Source organism: Dryobates pubescens, chromosome 10 (assembly GCF_014839835.1).
Source record: "Dryobates pubescens isolate bDryPub1 chromosome 10, bDryPub1.pri, whole genome shotgun sequence".
Classification (NCBI taxonomy): Eukaryota; Metazoa; Chordata; class Aves; order Piciformes; family Picidae; genus Dryobates; species Dryobates pubescens.
The window spans coordinates 16,743,021-16,762,509 of record NC_071621.1 but is presented as its reverse complement, the minus strand read 5'-3'; the positions used below and the strand labels follow the sequence as shown (position 1 = coordinate 16,762,509).

The window sequence follows — 19,489 nt, the reverse complement described above, 5'->3', positions numbered from 1 at the left end:
GGTGTTGCAGAACAGTTTGCACAGCTCTAAATGTTCCTTTTAGAGCAGGCATCCTGAGTGCTGAGCCCAAAACCCACCACCTGAAGGAGCAGCTCTCACTGTGTCCATCCCATGCAGAGCCTGAGGCTGGAAGGGAGCTCTGGAGCTCAGCCAGGCCAAGCCCAGCCTGCTCCAGCAGGGCACCCCCAGCAGCTTGCCCAGCAGCACCATGGCCAGGGGGGGTTGGAAGCTCTCCACACAAGGAGACTCCACAACCTCTCTGGGCAGCCTGCTCCAGGCCTCCACCACCCTCACAACAAACAACTTTCTCCTGCTGGCACCTCCTGGCTGCCAGTTTGTGCCCCTTGGTGTGTCCCTGGGCAACATTCAGAAGAGTCTGACCTCATCCTCTTGCCCCCTGCCCTTTTTAACTAGCAATTATCCTGCTGCCCACACCCTTCTTGATGCCCCCCAGGGCACCTTTGACCTCCTTGGCGGCTGCTGGGCACCTCCTTGCCCCCCAGCACCCCCAGCTCCTTCTCCTGGCAGCTGCTCCCCAGCAGCTCCCCCCTGGGCTGTGCTGCTGCAGGAGGTTGTCCCTGCCCAGGGGCAGGACCCTGCCCTTGCCCTGCTTGGCCTTCAGGAGGTTGCTCTCCCCCAGCTCTCAGCCTGCCCAGGGCTCCCTGGCTGCCAGCACAGCCTCAGGGCTGTCAGCACTGCTCCCAGCCTGGCTGAGGCTCCACTCTGTGCCTTCACCTAGGCTGCTGCTGAAGATGTTGAGCGAAACAGGACCCAATCCTGACCCCTGGGGAACACCACCAGCTCCAGGCCTCCCTCCAGACTCTGCCCCACTGCTCCCAACCCTCTGAGCTGTGTCCTCCAGGCACCCATGTTCAAGCCACCTCACTTTGTTTTGCCACTGATGCCTGAGGTTCAGCAGCTGCACCAAAGTGTTGCAGGAGACTCTGAGCAGACAGCAGTGGAGGAGGGAGAGAAATGCAGAGCAGCTCTTTGCTTCTCAACACACTGAGGACAAAGAACTTCCCCTGGGTACCTTCTTCTGGGTGCTCTTCCTCATGTAGAGTTTAAAAGCAAGCTCAGAGCTCCACCAGTGATCTATCAGGGGGCCACCAAAGGCCACAGGGAGGACAAAGTGCTGCTGGAACTTCACCACTGCAAGGAAACAGAAGAACTTGTGAGGAGCTCCTGAGGGGGCTCCTGAGCTCCCTCTGCCTCTGGAGCTGGAGCAGGAGTAGAGAAATCTCCACAGAGAACATGGTGGAGGAGACAGGGGAGGTAAGAGGGGACAGTGGTGGCAGTTGTGAGAAGGATGGACAAGCACAAAGAGGCTTTAGGGTGAGAGAGGGGAGGACCTGGAACAGCTTTGTGCAGAAGTATGGCTGAGGCTCCATCCCTGGAGACATTCAAGGCCAAACTTGCTGGGGTCCCAGGCAGCCTGCTCACACAATTGTCGGCCTTGGAAGGGACCTCAAGGATTCCAAGCACCCTGCCATGGGCAGGGACACCTCACACCAGAGCAGGTTGCTCACAGCCACCTCCAGCCTGGCCTTCAACACCTCCAGGGGTGAGGCTGCCACCACCTCCCTGGGCAACCTGTGCCAGGCTCTCACCACCCTCATGGGGAAGAGCTTCTTCCCAACATCCAATCTGAATCTACCCAGTTCTATTTTTGTTCCATTTTCCCCCAGTCCTCTCCCTCCCTGACACCCTCAGAAGTCCCTCCCCAGCTTTCCTGTAGCCCCCTGCAGATCCTGGAAGGCCACAAGAAGGTCTCCTCAGAGCCTTCTCTTCTCCAGACTGCACAACCCCAACTCTCTCAGTTTGCCTCCACAGCAGAGCAGCTCCAGCCCTCTGCTCCTCCTCATGGCCCTGCTCTGGACACCTTCCAGCACCTCCAGATCCTTCCTGGCACAGAGGCTCCAGAACTGGACACAGAGCTCCAGGTGTGGTCTCAGCAGAGTGGAGCAGAGGGGCAGAATCCCCTCCCTGGCCCTGCTGGCCACACTTCTCTTGCTGCAGCCCAGGCTCTGCTTGGCTCTCTGGGCTGATGGGGGATGTCCCTGCTGACTGCAAGAGGCTTGGACAAGATGACCTTGGAGGGTCCCTTCCAATCAGATACACTCTGTGATTCACAGATCTTCCAGGAGCAGACATCACTCAAGGCCACTCTCTACTTCATGCCCCTGGGGACAGGCTGGGAGAGTTGGGACTGCTCAGCCTGGAGAAGAGAAGGCTCCTGGGAGACCTTGGAGCAGCCTGAAGGCAGCTCCAGGAGAGCTGGGGAGGGACTTCTGCCAAGGGCTGGGAGGGCCAGGAGGAGGGGCAGTGGATTGATTTGAAGCCACCACCAAGTTATCATCCATTGAAAGCAGCCATGATTTACATCATTGATTTCAAGAGAGGTTCCAACAGTTCACCACCATTGTACCTCCAGGACCTGAGGGAAGCTCCAGGAGAGCTGGGGAGGGACTTTGGACAAGGGCTGGGAGTGACAGGATGAGGGGGAAGGGATTGAAGCTGGAAGAAGGGAGATTGAGACTGGAGATGAGGAAGAAATTCTTTGCAGTGAGGCTGGGGAGACACTGGAGCAGGTTGCCCAGGGAGGCTGTGGATGTGAGCACCCTGGAGGTGCTCAAGGCCAGGCTGGATGAGGCCTTGAGCAGCCTGGGCTGGTGGGAGGTGTCCCTGCCCATGGCAGGGGGCTTGGAACTGGATGAGCTTTGAGGTCCTTTCCAACCCAAACCATTTCTGTGACTCCATGAAGCCCAGGAGACCTTTGGCCTTCTGGGCCAGGTGGCCACAATGCAGCTCAGATCCCACAAGGAGTATTTCTTGGAAGCCAATAAAAACCCCCAAGCCCATAAATCTCTTGGCTTTGTCCTGCCTGAGAGGAACACTCCAGACCCTGCAGCACAGCAGCTGTGTTAGCAGAGCTGCCACAAACCACACAGAGGAAAGTCTAAGAGGCTCTAAGATCAGCCAGGTTGCTGCTGGGACCCAACTTGGAGCAGTGGTGACAGCCCTGAGGCTGTGCTGGCAGTGCCAGGGAGCCCTGGGCAGGCTGAGAGCTGAGGCAGAGCAACCTCCTGAAGGCCAAGCAGGGCAAGGACAGGGTCCTGCCCCTGGGCAGGGACAACCTCCTGCAGCAGCACAGCTCAGGGGGGAGCTGCTGGGGAGCAGCTGCCAGCAGAAGGAGCTGGGGGTGCTGGGGGGCAAGGAGGTGCCCAGCAGCCAGCAAGGTGCCCTGGGGGACAAGGAGGTCAAATGTGCCCTGGGGGGCATGAAGGAAAGTGTGGCCAGCAGGGCTAGGGAGGTTCTGCTGCCCCTCTGCTCTGCCCTGCTGAGACCACCCCTGCAATCCTGTGTCCAGTTTGGGGCTCCCCAGTTGAAGAGAGGCAGGGAGCAGCTGGGCAGAGTCCAGGGGAGGCTGTGAGGATGCTGAAGGGACTGCAAGAGCTCTGCTGAGGAGAGAGACTGAGAGCCCTGGGGCTGTTGATGTGGAGAGAAGGCTGAGAGGGGACCTGATCAATGCCTATCAATATCTGAGGGGTGGGGGTCAGGCTGAAGGTGCCAGGCTCTGCTTGGGGGTGCCCAGGGAGAGGACTGGGACCAAGGGGTACAAGCTGGAACCCAGGAGGTTGTAGCTGAAGATGGGGAGAGAGCTGTTTGGTGTGAGGGTGCTGGAGGCCTGGAGCAGGCTGCCCAGAGAGGTTGTGGAGTCTCCTTGTGTGGAGAGCTTCCAACCCCCCCTGGATGTGTTCCTGTGTGACCTGCCCTGGCTGACCCTGCTCTGGCAGGGGGGGTTGGAGCCTGGATGACCTCTGGAGCTCCCTTCCAAGCCCTACCCTCCTGTGAAGGAGTCAACAGAACTAAATACAAGAAGTGGGGGGGGAACCAAACCTAAAGCTCTTACCATCATTCATGACTTTCCTGGAGGCCACTTGAATGAGTTCTGTGGAGAGGGACACCTGGCCCCTGCCATCCTTGGAGGCTCCCACAGGGAAGTGAAACTCCACAAAGAAGGTGCTGCAGTAAGAAAAAGTAAGGAGTGGATGATCAGAATTCAGCCAAAAAGGAGGGCAGAGAATGCCAGGGAACACAGGAGGCAAGTTTCAGGCTGACCAGCTCAGGTTAGAGGCAGTTGGGCAGAGGAGAGGACAGCAGTGGCTGGAGGCCACCTACACTGCAGCCAAGCTTTGGACTCTGTCCCCCACAACATCCTGCTGGGAAGCTGAGGAAGCCTGGGCTAGAGGAGTGGACAGGGAGTGAGTGGAGAACTGGCTGAAGGACACAGCTCAGAGGGCTGGGAGCAGTGGGGCAGAGTCTAGATGAAGGCCTAGAGCTGTTCCCCAGGGGTCAGGATTGGGTCCTGTTTTGCTCAACATCAGCAGCCTGGAGGAAGGCACAGAGTGGAGCCTCAGCCAGGCTGCTGCTGGGACCCAACTGGGAGCAGTGCTGACAGCCCTCAGGCTGTGCTGGCAGCCAGGGAGCCCTGGGCAGGCTGAGAGCTGCAGGAGAGCAACCTCCTGAAGGCCAAGCAGGGCAAGGGCAGGGTCCTGTCCCTGGGCAGGGACAACCTCCTGCAGCAGCACAGCCCAGGGGGGAGCTGCTGGGGAGCAGCTGCCAGGAGAAGGAGCTGGGGGTGCTGGGAGGCAAGGAGGTGCCCAGCACCAGCAAGGTGCCCTGGGGGACAAGGAGGCCAAAGGTGTCCTGGGAGACATCAAGAAGAGTGTGGGGAGCAGCAGGCTGAGGGAGGTTCTGCTGCCCCTCTGCTCTGCCCTAGCCAGGCCACAGCTGCAGGGCTGGGCCCAGGTCTGGGCTCCCCAGTTGCAGAGAGACTGAGAAGTGCTGGAGAGAGTCCAGGGGAGGCTGGGGAGAGGCTGAGGGGCCTGCAGCAGCTCTGTGAGGAGCAAAGGCTGAGAGCCCTGGGGCTGAGAACCTGCAGAAGAGCAGCCCCAGAGGGGAGCTGAGCAATGCTCAGCAAGAGCTGAAGGGGCTGTGGGGGGCAAGAGGCTGGGGCTGGCATCTGCTGAGTGCTGCCCAGGGACAGGCCAAGAGGCACAAACTGGCACCCAGGAGGTTCTATTTGAGGATGAGGAGAAAGTTGTTTGTTGTGAGGGTGCTGGAGGCCTGGAGCAGGCTGCCCAGAGAGGTTGTGGAGTCTCCTTGTGTGGAGAGCTTCCAACCCCCCCTGGCCATGGTGCTGCTGGGCAAGCTGCTGGGGGTGCCCTGCTGGAGCAGGCTGGGCTTGGCCTGGCTGAGCTCCAGAGCTCCCTTCCCACCTCCCCATGCTCTACCTTGAAGGGAAAAATCACTCAGCTGGTGACAAGCCATCCCCTTCCCCCTCCCCTTACCACTTGGTGCAGGTTGCAGGCCTTGGAGGTTTCCCCATCAAGCCTTTCTTCCTTGGGCTTCTCTGGATGCCCTCAGGAGGGATTTTCAAGCTCTCAATGATGACTCTGGCCAGGTGGATCTGCTGCAGCACTGCCAACCTGTCTGCACCCAAGGATCTCACTGCAGCTTCTTCTGCATGGTCTTGTGGAGGAGCAAATGGTCTAGCAGGAGATGAAACTGAGAGTCAGGGTGACAGGGACATTCTTAAGCACCCCCCACATGAAGGTCTCCTCCTCAGCCTCCTTTTCTCCAGGCTCAGTAACCCCAAGTCCCTCAGCTGCTGATGGAATCCCTCAGAACCTCAGCACAGAGAGGGCTGGAAGGGACCTTAAGGATCCTCTGCTCTGCTCAGACCCCACCTGCAGCACTGCAGTCAGGGCTGGTGCCCCCCAGCACAAGAGGGACATGGAGCTGGTGCAGAGTGTCCAGAGGTGGCTACCAAGATGAGCAGAGGGCTGGGGACAGGGCTGGGAGAGTTGGGACTGCTCAGCCTGGAGAAGAGAAGGCTCCTGGGAGACCTTGGAGCAGCCTGAAGGCAGCTCCAGGAGAGCTGGGGAGGGACTTCTGCCAAGGGCTGGGAGTGCCAGGAGGAGGGGCAGTGGATTGATTTGAAGCCACCACCAAGTTATCATCCATTTAGAGCAGCCATGATTTACATCATTGATTTCAAGAGAGGTTCCAACAGTTCACCACCATTGTACCTCCAGGACCTGAGGGAAGCTCCAGGAGAGCTGGGGAGGGACTTTGGACAAGAGCTGGGAGTGACAGGATGAGGGGGAAGGGATTGAAGCTGGGAGAGGGCAGTCTGAGACTGGAGATGAGGAAGAAATTCTTTGCAGTGAGGCTGGGGAGACACTGGAGCAGGCTGCCCAGGGAGGCTGTGGATGTGAGCACCCTGGAGGTGCTCAAGGCCAGGCTGGATGAGGCCTTGAGCAGCCTGGGCTGGTGGGAGGTGTCCCTGCCCGTGGCAGGGGGCTTGGAACTGGATGAGCTTTGAGGCTCCTTCCACCCCAACCCATTCCATGAACCACTGAGTTCCAAGCCTCCTGCCATGGGCAGGGACACCTCCTGCCACACCACAGTGCTCAAAGGCCTCATCCAAGCTGGCTTTGGAGACTTCCAGGCTTGGAGCCTCCCCTGGGCAACCTGTCCCAGTGTCTCCCCTTTCAAGTCACTACTGGGAGGGGTTACCTGGATTGAATTCCTGTCCCCTTCTGATGCTGGTCAGAGCCCTTCTGGGGAATCCCTGGAGCAGCCTTCTGGAGAGCTTCTCTCTTGGGCACCTTTCTGGAGGGGTTCACATCATCATCACTGAGCAAATCACTGAGGCTGGAGTCAGACTTCTGAAGCAGGAGGGACCAAGGGAGAAGGGAAGCAGCAGAGTCAGAGAGGTGGAAAGCCAGAGAGGCCCAGAACCACCTGGGGTTGGGAAACACCTTGGAGATCATCCAAGCCCAAACCATTCCCCAGCTCTGCCAAGGCTGGAGCCAAACCATGGCCCTCAGCACCACAGCTCTGCTCCTCTGAAACACCTCCAGGGATGGGGACTCCACCACCCCCCTGGGCAGCCTGGGGCTGAGAACCCTTCCAGTGGAGAACTTTCTTCTGATGTCCAACCTCAGCCACTTGAGGCCATTTCCTCTTGTCCCTGGGAGAAGAGTCTCACTCCCAGCTGGCTCCAGCCTCCTCTGAGGGAGAAGTGAAGAGCCAGGCCTCCCCTCAGCCTCCTTTTATCCCCCCTCTACACCCCCAGCTCTCTCAGCTGCTCCTCACCAGCCCTGCTCACCAGACCCTTCCCCAGCTTTGTGGCACTAGTCTGGTGGCCACCCTGGGGTGCAGAAGGCTTCTGAGCCTCTAGCAGCAGCCTGGTGGCCACTCTGGGGTGCAGAAGGCTTCTGAGCCTCTAGCAGCAGCCTGGTGGCCACTCTGGGGTGCAGAGAGCATCTCAGAGACCCTCTGGCACTTGTCTGGTGGCCACTCTGGGGTGCAGAGGGGGTCTGCTTTCCTTCACCTAGTGGGGAGGGGGTGTCCAGGCCATGTTGAGCACCTTCCTTGTGCTCTCCACTTACAGGAGCTGAGTAAAAAAGACTCTCCAGCAGGCTCTGGTCATAGTGGGGATCATTGAGCTCACTCTCATACACCTCACTGCCCAGAGACAGAGACTCCAGCAGGGAACTTGTCCGGTCCCAGAGGTGCACAGGAGACAAATCAGAGCTGTGGAGAGAGGAGAAAGAATCCTGATGGAGTCTGGGATGCTCACTCCTGGCTGTCTGATGTCTGCTCAGGGCTGGGTTTGTGCTCTGCTGGCTCTAGACACAACCTAACTGAGCTCACACAGCACTGTGGTCAAGCTGGGACCCAACCTGAGGGTTCTTAGGTGACTGCCCTCTGGCTGGAGGCTGGGGCCAAAGGGTGGTGGGGAATGGAGACAGCTCCAGCTGCTGGCTGGGCACCAGAGGTGTCCCCAGGGCTCAGGGTGGGATCACTGCTCTTGGATGTCTTCATCCCTGAGCTGGGGGAGGGCTGGAGGCTCCCTCAGGCAGGGTGCAGATGGCACCAAGCTGGGTGGGAGCTGAGCTGCTGGAGGGGCAGGAGGCAGCTACAGAGGGCTCTGGAGCCATGGGGGAGGCCAATGGGATGAGGGCACCAAGGGCAAGGGCTGGGACCTGCCCCTGGGGCACAGCAAGTCCAGGAAGGCTTCAGGCTGGGGACAGAGGGGCTGGGAAGTGCCTGGGGGGAAAGGCCCTGGGGGGTTGGTGGCAGAGGCTGGAGAGGAGCCAGGGGGTGCCCAGGTGGGCAGGGAGGGCAGCAGCAGCCTGGGCTGGAGCAGCAATGGTGTGGGCAGCAGGAGCAGGGCAGGGATTGTGCCCCTGGGCTGGGCACTGGGGAGCCCACAGCTGCAAGCCTGGGGGCAGGGTTGGGCCCTCCCTGCCAGGAGGACCTTGAGGGCTGGGGCAGGGCCAGAGAAGGAAGGAAGCTGGGGAGGGGTCTGGGGAACAGCAGCTGGGGGACTTCTTCCATTCAAAATGATTCTAAGATCCTGAAGCCCAAGCATCAACCCAGCAGTGCCCCAGGGTACCACCAACCCATGGCCCTCAGCACCACAGCTCCAGGGCTTGGAAACCCCCCCAGCCATGGGGACTCCACCACTGCCCTGGGCAGCCTGCCACAGGCCTGGGCACCCCTCAAGGGGCACCAATTGCTCCTCAGGGACAACCTCACCCTCCCCTTGGGCAGCTGGGAGTGTTGAGCCTGGAGAAAAGGAGGCTGAGGGGAGATCTTGTGGCTCTCTACAACTCCCTGAAAGGAGCTTGAAGCCAGCTGGGAGTTGGTCTCTTCTCCCAAGGAATAAGGAATAGGACCCAGGCTGCCCAGGACAGTGGTGGAGTCCCCATCCCTGGAGGGTCTTCAAAGCTGTGGAGCTGTGGTGCTGAGGGCCATGATCTGGCAGTGGTGATCTGGCAGTGCTGGGCTCCTGCTCAGACTCTATGACCTTAAAGGTCTCTCCCAACAGAACCAATCCTAAAAGAGGAAGATTCAGGCTGGATAGGAGGAAGGAATTTGTTATGCTGAGGATGATGAGACCTTGTCCCAGGTTGCCCAAAGACCTGGGAACCAGCCCAGCTCAGGTTGCTTGGAGCCCTGAGCAACCTGCTCTGTCCCTGCTGGCTGCAGGGGGGTTGGACTGGATGACCTTGGAAGGTGCCTTCAATCCAAGCCATGCCATGATTCAGTGGAATGGGGAAGGCAAAGAGGCATTTGGGGGGTATAAAACACTCCAAGAAGGAGAAACAGAAGCAGCTCCACACTCACCTGCCCAAGAGTAACTCTACTGCTCTCTCCTCAGAGCTCAGGTCCAATGGGTGACCTGCCACCTGGGATGTGAGGAGCTTGGGATCCTCAGCACCAGGCACAAAGCTGGAGGGGAAGCTTTTGGGGCCCCTGGAGAGCAGCAGTTGGAGAACAGAGAGCAGGAAAAGGGCAAAGCAGAGAGATTAAGGCATGGAGAAGATGAATCCATCAAGGCTGAAAGCCAAAGGCTGTCTCCAGCCTCCTCTGCTTTCACCTCCAGAAGAGGCTCCAGACAAAAAGTGTTCTGCAGCCTGCTGCAAGTCACAGCCAACATCTTCCACCTTGCCCCAGAACCACAGAAGCACTGAGGGTGGAGAAGACCTTTCAGATCATCAAGTCCAACTTTAGTTGGGCTTTTCCACCCTAAATCACTAAGACACACCAGAAAGGTGGGCCCAGGCTTGCAGTTTAAGCACAGAGAAGGAGCTGGGAGTGCTGGGGGGCAGGGAGGTGCCCAGCAGCCAGCAAGGTGCCCTGGGGGACAAGAAGGACAAAGGTCTCCTGGGGGCATCACAAAGAGTGTGGCCAGCAGCTGGCTGAAGGAGGTTCTCCTCTACCTCTGCTCTACCTTTGCCAGGCCACAGCTGCAGGGCTGGGTCCAGGTCTGAGCTCCCCAGCTGCAGAGAGTCTGAGAGCTGCTGGAGAGAGTCCAGGGGAGGCTGAGAGCCCTGGGGCTGAGAGCCTGCAGAAGAGCAGCCCCAGAGGGGAGCTGAGCAATGCTCAGCAAGAGCTGAAGGGGCTGTGGGGGGCAAGAGGCTGGAGCTGGCATCTGCTGAGTGCTGCCCAGGGACAGGCCAAGGGGCACAAGCTGGCAGCCAGGAGGTGCCAGCTGAAGGAGGAGAAAGTTGTTTGTTGTGAGGGTGGTGGAGGCCTGGAGCAGGCTGCCCAGAGAGGTTGTGGAGTCTCCTTGTGTGGAGAGCTTCCAACCCCCCCTGGCCATGGTGCTGCTGGGCAAGCTGCTGGGGGTGCCCTGCTGGAGCAGGCTGGGCTTGGCCTGGCTGAGTTCCAGAGCTCCCTTCCCACCAGCACCATGCTGGGGGGCTGTGAAGCCTCACAGCCCTCAGGCTGAGGTGAGCAGAACCTGAGCCACACCAAGGCAGAGGCAAGCAGCAGGAGCTCAGCTTCTCAAAGCCCAAATGCTCCTGCTGGGAAATTCTTGCCCAGGTCTCCCAGCTCAGGGTCATGCCCTAATGGCTTGGCCTGGCTGAGCTCCAGAGGTCCTTTCCCACCTCTCCATGCTGGGATTTGGGGGATTTTTGGGAGCTCAGCATTTCAACTTCTCCTGGTAAGGTCTCCAAACTCAGGGTTCAGAGCTTGGCCCTCACTTCCCAGCTTCTCCAAGCTCACTTCCCCCTCTACCACACTCACCTTGCTGGTGCTTTGACACCTTCTCCCTCAGTGCAAGGAGACACCTCATGGAGTTCCAGCTGCATGTCTGGGGTGGATCTCATGGCAGACACAGCCATGGCGTCCCGGAGCTTCCTGCCCTGCTCCAGGATTGCTGAGGAAGAAGCAGAAGGGTGAAACCTCTGCAGCCCTCCAAGGCAAAGCAGTGAGGGAAGCACAGGAAGCACAGCCAGCAGCAGGCAGGAAACTTCTGGGTTGGTGCTGCCAGGAAGATCTGGAGGTAGTGGAGGTGAAGTCTGTGCTGCTCTGCACCACAAAGCAGCTGAGCTGGCAGGGGGGCAGAGGTCTCCTCTGTCCCTCTCCCACCCCCAAGCCACCCAAAGAAGTCCTCTGCACACACTGAGGCAGGCAGAAGAGGGACATCCCAGAGCTCTCTGAACATCAGCAGCACCTTTGATGGCCATCTCCAAAGCCTCAGCAATGACTTAAATGTGAAGCTGAGCTTCCTTTCACCCTCCAGGTGTGAGCTGAGCAGCACTGCTAAGGCAGATCAGGTTGCCTGGAGAAGGAGCTGGGGGTGCTGGGGGGCAAGGAGGTGTCCAGCAGCCAGCAAGGTGCCCTGGGGGCCAAGAAGGACAAAGGTGTCCTGGGGGCATCACAAAGAGTGTGACCAGCACCTGGCTGAGGGAGGTTCTCCTCTACCTCTACTCTACCTTTGCCAGGCCACAGCTGCAGGGCTGGGTCCAGGTCTGGGCTCCCCAGCTGCAGAGAGACTGAGAAGTGCTGGAGAGAGTCCAGGGGAGGCTGGGGAGAGGCTGAGGGGCCTGCAGCAGCTCTGTGAGGAGCAAAGGCTGAGAGCCCTGGGGCTGAGAGCCTGCAGAAGAGCAGCCCCAGAGGGGAGCTGAGCAATGCTCAGCAAGAGCTGAAGGGGCTGTGGGGGGCAAGAGGCTGGGGCTGGCATCTGCTGAGTGCTGCCCAGGGACAGGCCAAGGGGCACAAACTGGCAGCCAGGAGCTGCCAGCAGGAGAGGAGAAAGTTGTTTGTTGTGAGGGTGCTGGAGGCCTGGAGCAGGCTGCCCAGAGAGGTTGTGGAGTCTCCTTGTGTGGAGAGCTTCCAACACCCCCTGGCCATGGTGCTGCTGGGCAAGCTGCTGGGGGTGCCCTGCTGGAGCAGGCTGGGCTTGGCCTGGCTGAGCTCCAGAGCTCCCTTCCCACTACCCCATGCTGGGGTCCTGTGTCTATGATCTGGATGCTCAAACCACCTTCCAGCAATACCAAGGCAGCATCTTCCACCTAGCCATGTTTGAAGGCCACAGTCAGTGGGTGAAGCATTCCTCTTCCCCTTTTCCCTTGGGGCCTCATGTCTAGCTGAGCACCTGCAATGTCAGCTGCAACTTTTTCTGCTGCTACCTAAAAGCTGCTGGCAGCTGTGCACACACCTGAGAGCAGATCTTTTGTAGCTGGGTTATGCAAGGAGAGCAACCCCAGGTTGGTTCTGGGAGATCCTTCCAGGTCAGTGCTGGTGGAAAATGAGACGTGGTGCTCCGAGGGATTCAGCTCCAGAGGTTCCTCTGGCAAAATCAGGTGGTGAGGAGGAGCAGCCAAAGGGTCTTTGAGGTTTGGAGAGGTCTCCTCCAAGAGCTGCTGGTCTTTTCTTCTCCTGGAAGCAAAGCATCAACTGAGGACAAACTAAGGTGGGTGAGGAAAGGGATAAAGAGCTCCTCAGATTCTCCTTGGCACTGCTCCTGCCCCTCTTCAGTAAAAGCTATACAGAGAGATGTGACTCCTGGCTCTGGCTGACAGCCAGCTGGAGAGGAGCCAGGGGGTGCCCAGGGGGGCAAGGAGGGCAGCAGCAGCCTGGGCTGCAGCAGCAATGATGTGGGCAGCAGGAGCAGGGCAGGGATTGTGCCCCTGGGCTGGGCACTGGGGAGCCCACAGCTGCAAGCCTGGGGGCAGGGTTGGGCCCTCCCTGCCAGGAGGAGCTTGAGGGCTGGGGCAGGGCCAGAGAAGGGCAAGGAAGCTGGGGAGGGGTCTGGGGAAGGAGGAGAAGGCTGTGGAGAAGTTGTGAGGAGCAGCTGAGGGAGCTGGGGGGGTTGAGGCTGCAGCAGAGGAGGCTGAGGGGAGACCTTGTGGCTCTCTGCAGCTCCCTGAGAGCAGCTTGCAGCCAGCTGGGGCATGGTCTCTTCTCCCATAGTATGAGCAACAGAACAAGAGGAGATGGCCTCAGGTTGTGGCAGGGGAGGTTGAGCTTGGCCCTGAGGAACAATTTGTGCCCCTTGAGGGGTGCCCAGGCCTGTGGCCAGGGCAGTGGTGGAGTCCCCATGGCTGGGGGGGTTGGGAAGCTGTGGTGCTGAGGGCCATGGGGTGGTGGTGCCCTGGGGTAGTGCTGGGCTCATGCTTTGACTCTATCATCTTAAAGGTCTCTTCCAGCCAAACTGATTCTGTGATCCCCTGATTCTGTGACTCCTCTACTCACACCACCAGAGAGACCAAGTGAAGCTCTGAGTCAAAGCTCTGTGGCACCACTTGTGCCAAGCACAGCTTGAACTAAGTCACTGTAGGATGCACAAACAGGAACCCAGGAGGTGCCAGCAGGAGAGGAGGAGAAAGTTGTTTGTTGTGAGGGTGCTGGAGGCCTGGAGCAGGCTGCCCAGAGAGGTTGTGGAGTCTCCTTGTGTGCAGAGCTTCCAACCCCCCCTGGCCATGGTGCTCCTGGGCAAGCTGCTGTGGCCTGGAGCAGGACCAGAGGAGGCCACAGCCATGCTGGGAGGGCTGGAAGGGCTCTGCTGGGAGGCCAGGCTGGCAGAGTTGGGCTTATTCAGGTTGGAAAGGAGAAGGCTCCAAGGAGACCTTCTGGCGGCCTTGCAGGGCTTCAAGGGGCCATGAAGAGGACTGGGGACAGAGTTTTGAGCAGGGCCTATTGGGACAGGCCAAGGAGAGATGGTTTGGAACTCAAAGAAGATTCAGAGTGGAGAGAAGGAAGAAATGCTTGCCCCTGAGGGTGGTGAGAGCCTGGCTCAGGGTGCCCAGAGAGCTGGGAGCTGCTCCATGGCTGGCACCAGCCCAGGGCAGGCTGTTTGGGGCTGTCCCTGCTGGCTTCCAACCCCCCCTGGCCATTGTGCTGTCTGTAAGCTCTGGAGTGCTGCATGTTGTTGGTTTCATCCAAGGTGGAGACTCCAGAAGATCAAGGGCCACCCAGCCCACAGCTGAACACTCTCTGTGTGAGCTGCCAAAGCAACCACAGCCTTGGCACAGGGTTCAAGAGCTACCTGGGACTGGTGGCTTTGCTGCTGTCACCAAACTCTGGGTCACCAACAGTCACTGGTGGGGGCCTGGGCTGCTGGGGTGGAGCCAGAAACTGGAGCTTCCTCCTTCCCTGGGCAGGAGGAGGATCCAAGCTTGCATCTGTGGTTGGGATGGAGCTGCTGGTGTCATACAGCTCTGGCAGAGGTTCCAGAGCAAGGGAGACCTGAAAGACACAAAGGGAGGACTGGGAGCTGCAGGAAGGGCAACACAAAGCAGAGCATCTCCTCTTCTCCTGCCACTGCAGTCACAGCCTGGCTTGGCCTGGAAAGGAACTTAAAGCTCATCCAGTTCCAACCCCCTGCCATGGGCAGGGACACCTCCCACCAGCCCAGGCTGCTCAAGGCCTCATCCAGCCTGGCCTTGAGCACCTCCAGGGAGGAAGCAGCCACAGCCTCCCTGGGCAACCTGTGCCAGTGTCTCCCCACCCTCACTGCCAAGAATTTCTTCCTCATCTCCAGTCTCAATCTCCCCTCTTCCAGCTTCAATCCATTGTCCCTCATCCTGTCACTCCCAGCCCCTGTCCAAAGTCCCTCTTCAGCTCTCCTGTAGCTTCCTTCAGGCTGCTCTGAGGTACCCCTGGAGCCCTCTCTTCTCCAGGCTGAACAACCCCAACTCTCTCAGCCTGTCCCCACAGGGGAGGTTCTCCAGCCCTCTGATCATCTTGGTGGCCTCCTCTGGACCTGCTCCAACAATTCCAGGTCCCTCTTGTGCTGGGGGCATCAGAATTGAGCATAGTGCTGCAGGTGGGGTCTGAGCAGAGCAGGAGCCCAAGTGAGGCTCTGGAGAAGTGTCAGAAGTGCCAACCCATTTCTCAATGCAATAAAAACTCCCTCCCAATGCAGAGAGAACCAAGCTGAGCCACCCAGGCCACAGAAGGCTGCAAACAGAGCTAGCACCAACAGCACTCCCTTGAAATTTGCTGCCTTAGGACAGGAGCTCCTGAGGCAGAGATCAGGACTCCAGCACAGTGTACCCACACCAGCTGGAGCCTGCCACTGCATCTTCACAAGATTCCAGGATGGGGAGGTGGGAAGGGAGCTCAGCCAGGCCAAGCCCAGCCTGCTCCAGCAGGGCACCCCCAGCAGCTTGCCCAGCAGCACCATGGCCAGGGGGGGTTGGAAGCTCTCCACACAAGGAGACTCCACAACCTCTCTGGGCAGCCTGCTCCAGGCCTCCAGCACCCTCACAACAAACAACTTTCTCCTCCTCCCCTGCTGCCAGCTCCTGGCTGCCAGTTTGTGCCCCTTGGCCTGTCCCTGGGCAGCACTCAGCAGATGCCAGCCCCAGCCTCTTGCCCCCCACAGCCCCTTCAGCTCTTGCTGAGCATTGCTCAGCTCCCCTCTGGGGCTGCTCTTCTGCAGGCTCTCAGCCCCAGGGCTCTCAGCCTTTGCTCCTCACAGAGCTGCTGCAGGCCCCTCAGCCTCTCCCCAGCCTCCCCTGGACTCTCTCCAGCACTTCTCAGTCTCTCTGCAGCTGGGGAGCCCAGACCTGGACCCAGCCCTGCAGCTGTGGCCTCCCCAGGGCAGAGCAGAGGGGCAGCACAACCTCTTGACCTGCTGCTGCCCACACTCCTCTTCATGCCATTTTGGTCTCCTTGTCCCCCAGAGCACCTTGCTGGCTCCTGGGCACCTTGCTGTCCCCCAGCACTCCAAGGTCCTTCACCACAGAGCTGCTCCCCAGCAGCTCAGCCCTGACAGGTGCCCCAGGAATGGAATTGATGCTGCAGAGCCAAGAGGACAGCAGTACCTGCAGCTCCCCCAGCTTCTCAGCTGTTGGTGACACTATGGAGAAGCAGCCACTGATGGGGGTGCTGGGAGAGAGCTGGGACAAGCCAGTGATGTGCACTTTGCCAACTGGAAGATGGTCAGGTCTGGTCAGCACCTCCAGGACAAGCACAGCCATGTCTGTGGGAATTAGGAAGAGCTAATTAGGAAGACTAAAAGCAGGGTCCCTGGGCCGGGCACTGGGGAGCCCACAGCTGCAAGCCTGGGGGCAGGGTTGGGCCCTCCCAGCCAGAAGGACCCTGAGGGCTGGGGCAGGGCCAGAGAAGGGCAAGGAAGCTGGGGTGGGGTCTGGAGAACAGGGCTGAGGAGAGCCTGAAGTGCAATGCAGCACTGCCCCAGGGTACCACCAACCCATGGCCCTCAGCACCACAGCTCTGCAGCTCTGAAACCCCTCCAGGAAAGGCAACTCCACCACTGCCCTGGGAAGCCCTTTTGGTGAAGAAATTGTTCCTCAGGAACAACCTAAACCTCCCCTTGGGCAGCTTCAGGCCAGTTCCTCTTGTCCTATCACTTAGAAGACCACCTTGAGCCCCAGCTGGCTGCAAGCTGCTCTCAGGGAGCTGCAGAGAGCCACAAGGTCTCCCCTCAGCCTCCTCTGCTGCAGCCTCAACCCCCCCAGCTCCCTCAGCTGCTCCTCACAACTTCTCCACAGCCTTCTCCTCCTTCCCCAGACCCCTCCCCAGCTTCCTTGCCCTGCTCTGGCCCTGCCCCAGCCCTCAAGGTCCTCCTGGCAGGGAGACCCCAACCCTGCCCCCAGGCTTGCAGCTGTGGGCTCCCCAGTGCCCAGCCCAGGGGCACAATCCCTGCCCTGCTCCTGCTGCCCACACCATTGCTGCTGCTGCCCAGGCTGCTGCTGCCCTCCTTGCCCCCCTGGGCACCCCCTGGCTCCTCTCCAGCCTCTGCCACCAACCCCCCCAGGGCCTTTCCCCACCAGGCACTTCCCAGCCCCTCTGCCCCCAGCCTGGAGCCTTCCTGGGCTTGTTGTGACCCAAGGGCAGGACCCAGCCCTTGGCCTTGGTGACCCTCATCCCACTGCCCTTGGCCCATCCATCCAGCCTGGCCAGAGCCCTCTGTACTGGGGCACAGAGCTCACTGAAGTTTAAATCATAGAACTGTGAGGGTTGGAAGGGACCTCAAGGCTCAGCCAGTCCCAACCCCCCTGCCATGGGCAGGGACACCTCACCCCAGAGCAGGCTGCTCAGAGCCTGGCCTTCAGCACCTCCAGGGATGAGTTAGTCGGCGAGGACAGCACTCCTTGGGGCTTTGAGGGTGTCCCCCACGCCGTGCCCTCCCCGCCCGCGCTGGAGCGGCTCTACCTGTCAGGTAGGCAGCGAACTGCCTGCTCCCGCAGCGGACAGCGTAGCGGGCGCTGGTTCTGCCCGCCGCTTGCCCCGGCCGGGCGGCAGGCTGGAACACGGTGCCGTCGGAGGTCTCCCCCCACCACCTCAGCCGAACCAGGGCCGCGGCGGGCGGCCTGGCGACCGTCCACAGAAGCCCGGAGACGGTGCAGCGCAGAAAGCAGCGCAGCGGCCCCTCGACGAGCGGCGGCAGGCTGGTGGAGGCGGGGACCTCGCCGCTACCTGCGGAAGACCAACCGAGCGGCGTCAGCGCCCCGCCGCCCGAGAGGGCTCCAAACCGTCCCCCCCGCCGCTCCTCCCGCTCCGCTCCGCTCCACGACCCTTCCCCACCCCAACCTGAGGGGCGGCCGAGGAGCTGCCCACCTCCCCTGCGCCGGGACGCCGCCGGGCCGAGCGCTCCGGGCCGCTTCTGCTTCATGCCGCCCGCCCTCAAGGCGCCGCCGCCCCAGCAACCGCCGCTCGGGCGGGAGGCGGCGCGCGGGGCGGGGGCGGCGCCAGGCCGCACTTCCGGCGACTGCGCCTCCCGGCGTGCCCCGCGCGCCCCCCGTCGCCCCCTACGGAGGGGCGGACTGCAGTTCCCGGCATGCCCCGCGCCGCCCGCGTTCCCATCGTGCAGCGCGGCGCCGCCGGAGGGGAGAGCTCACTTCCGGTGGGGCGGAGGAGCGCCGAGCGGGGGCTGCCGGCGGCCCAGGCGGCTCGCAGGAGGAGAAGGAGGGAGTCGCTGGTGCGTCGGAGCTCTTTGTCACCGCCATGTCGGCCCTGGAGAAGCAGCTGCACCTCGGCCGCCTCCCGCCGCGGCCTCCGTTGCCCGGCGGCGGCGGCCAGTCCGGCTCCAAGATGCGCATGGGGTAGGTGGGGGGGGGGGGGAAGGGCAGGGGGAGGCTGAGAGGAGGGAGGAGGGGAGGGAAAAGGCGGGGAGGAGGGCCGGGGGGGTAGGGTGCTGGGTGGTGGAGGGGGTCAGGGATGATCGTGGGGGTGGTGGTTGTGGTCTCGCTGGCAGGTTTGGGGAGGGGGGAGGCGTTCGTTGCTGTAGGGGTGGGAGGGAGGGGTACTCGTGACTGGGGGGGGAGGGAGTAAGGGGCCCTCATTATTGGGGGGTCTGGAGGGAAGGATGCTCGGGTGTGAGCGGTCAGGAGGGAGGGGTGCTCCTTGTTGAGGGATATGGAAGAGCTGCCCCTTAGCAGGGCAGCCAGGAGGGAGGGGGAGGTTCTTCTTGAGGGGTATGGAGGAAGATATGCCCCCGTGTTATTGGGGGGGTGGGGGTGGTGGAGAAAAATATGTCACTTCTGGGGAGGAAGAGGGGCTTGGAGAGAGGGGGGCTTGCTGTTGAGGGGTCTGGAGAAAGCTGTGTTACTGGGGGGTCGGGAAAGATCGTTATTGGGGGGCTCTGGAGAGAGGGGTGTCCCTAAAGGAGGGGGGTCTGGAGAGAGAGAGGCCCCTAAAGGGATGGGTCAGGAGGAACAGATGCTCCTAAATGGGGGGGTCTGGAGAGAGGGGTGTCCCTAAAGGAGGGGGGTCTGGAGAGAGAGAGGCCCCTAAAGGGATGGGTCAGGAGGAACAGATGCTCCTAAATGGGGGGGTCTGGAGGGTGGGGTGCCTCTAAATGGGGAGTCCAGAGAAGGATGCTTATTACTGGGGGGGTCTGGAGAGAGGGCTGCCCCTAACTGCAAGGATTAGGGGTGCCTATAACTTGGGGGGGGGGGGGGAGAGGTTTAGGGGCAAGGAGATCCTCACTGTTTGCAGGTGGCAGCAGAGGGAAGAGGGATCAGGGGGTACCCTGTCAGAGGGGGTGTTGTGCCCTGAGTGGAGCTGGGGGTGCACTCTGGGGGGTGGGTTACTTGTTGCTGGAGGGGGGAATGGAGGCCTGGGGGGGTTGCTGCTAAGTATTTGATGGTGGGAGCGCTGATGGCTGGGGTGGGGGCCTGGGAGAGAGGGAACTTCGTGGCTGAGAGGCTGCTGCAGCCCTCCTTGCCCACCTGGGCACCCCCTGGCTCCTCTCCAGCTGCTGTCAACCAACTCCCCCAGGGCCTTTCCCACCAGGCACTTCCCAGCCCCTGTGCCCCCAGTCTGGAGCCCTCCTGGGCTTGCTGTGCCCCAAGGACAGGACCCAACCCTTGGCCTTGGTATCCTCCTCTCATTGCCCTCACCAGAAGTGTCTACAGCAGCACAGCTTCACCTCAGTGTGGCTGCCTTCCACTTCTTGTTGCCTTTTTGCTCCCAAAGCCTCTCCAGACCAAACCCTTCCCAGCTCTGACCTCCAGAGGACATTGCCCATGGGGAAGGATTTGCTCCAGGGCTGAGCAGCACCACCTAGCTCCAGCATGGTGATGATGCTGAGCCTCAGATGATGGGCAGGGCAGGAAGCATCCTGCACATGAGAGGCTTGCTCCCAGCAGAGCAGAGATGTTCATGAGCTGCCAAAATACCCCAGGGGCATGGAGCTCAAAAT

The 19,489-nt window shown here is 60.6% G+C and overlaps 2 protein-coding genes across 2 annotated transcripts in view; one reads left to right on the top strand and one right to left on the bottom strand.

Moving 5' to 3' along the window:
- C2CD3 (C2 domain containing 3 centriole elongation regulator) overlaps nt 1-17,458 on the bottom strand; it is a 58,102-nt gene extending 40,644 nt beyond the window's left edge. Inside the window, exons 1-11 of the mRNA XM_054164849.1 lie at nt 16,999-17,458; nt 15,645-15,802; nt 13,862-14,061; nt 12,032-12,249; nt 10,615-10,747; nt 9,208-9,336; nt 7,464-7,608; nt 6,586-6,737; nt 5,355-5,555; nt 3,914-4,026; nt 1,034-1,152 (exon numbers count right to left, since the gene is read on the bottom strand). Of these exons, the coding sequence (XP_054020824.1) occupies nt 1,034-1,152; nt 3,914-4,026; nt 5,355-5,555; nt 6,586-6,737; nt 7,464-7,608; nt 9,208-9,336; nt 10,615-10,747; nt 12,032-12,249; nt 13,862-14,061; nt 15,645-15,802; nt 16,999-17,458 (2,028 nt within the window). The remainder of the gene's footprint in view (nt 1-1,033; nt 1,153-3,913; nt 4,027-5,354; nt 5,556-6,585; nt 6,738-7,463; nt 7,609-9,207; nt 9,337-10,614; nt 10,748-12,031; nt 12,250-13,861; nt 14,062-15,644; nt 15,803-16,998) is intronic.
- Nucleotides 17,459-17,760: 302 nt separating this feature from the next.
- PPME1 (protein phosphatase methylesterase 1) overlaps nt 17,761-19,489 on the top strand; it is a 30,404-nt gene continuing 28,675 nt past the window's right edge. The window contains exon 1 of the mRNA XM_054164905.1: nt 17,761-17,888. Within this exon, the coding sequence (XP_054020880.1) occupies nt 17,791-17,888 (98 nt within the window). The 5' untranslated portion in view covers nt 17,761-17,790. The remainder of the gene's footprint in view (nt 17,889-19,489) is intronic.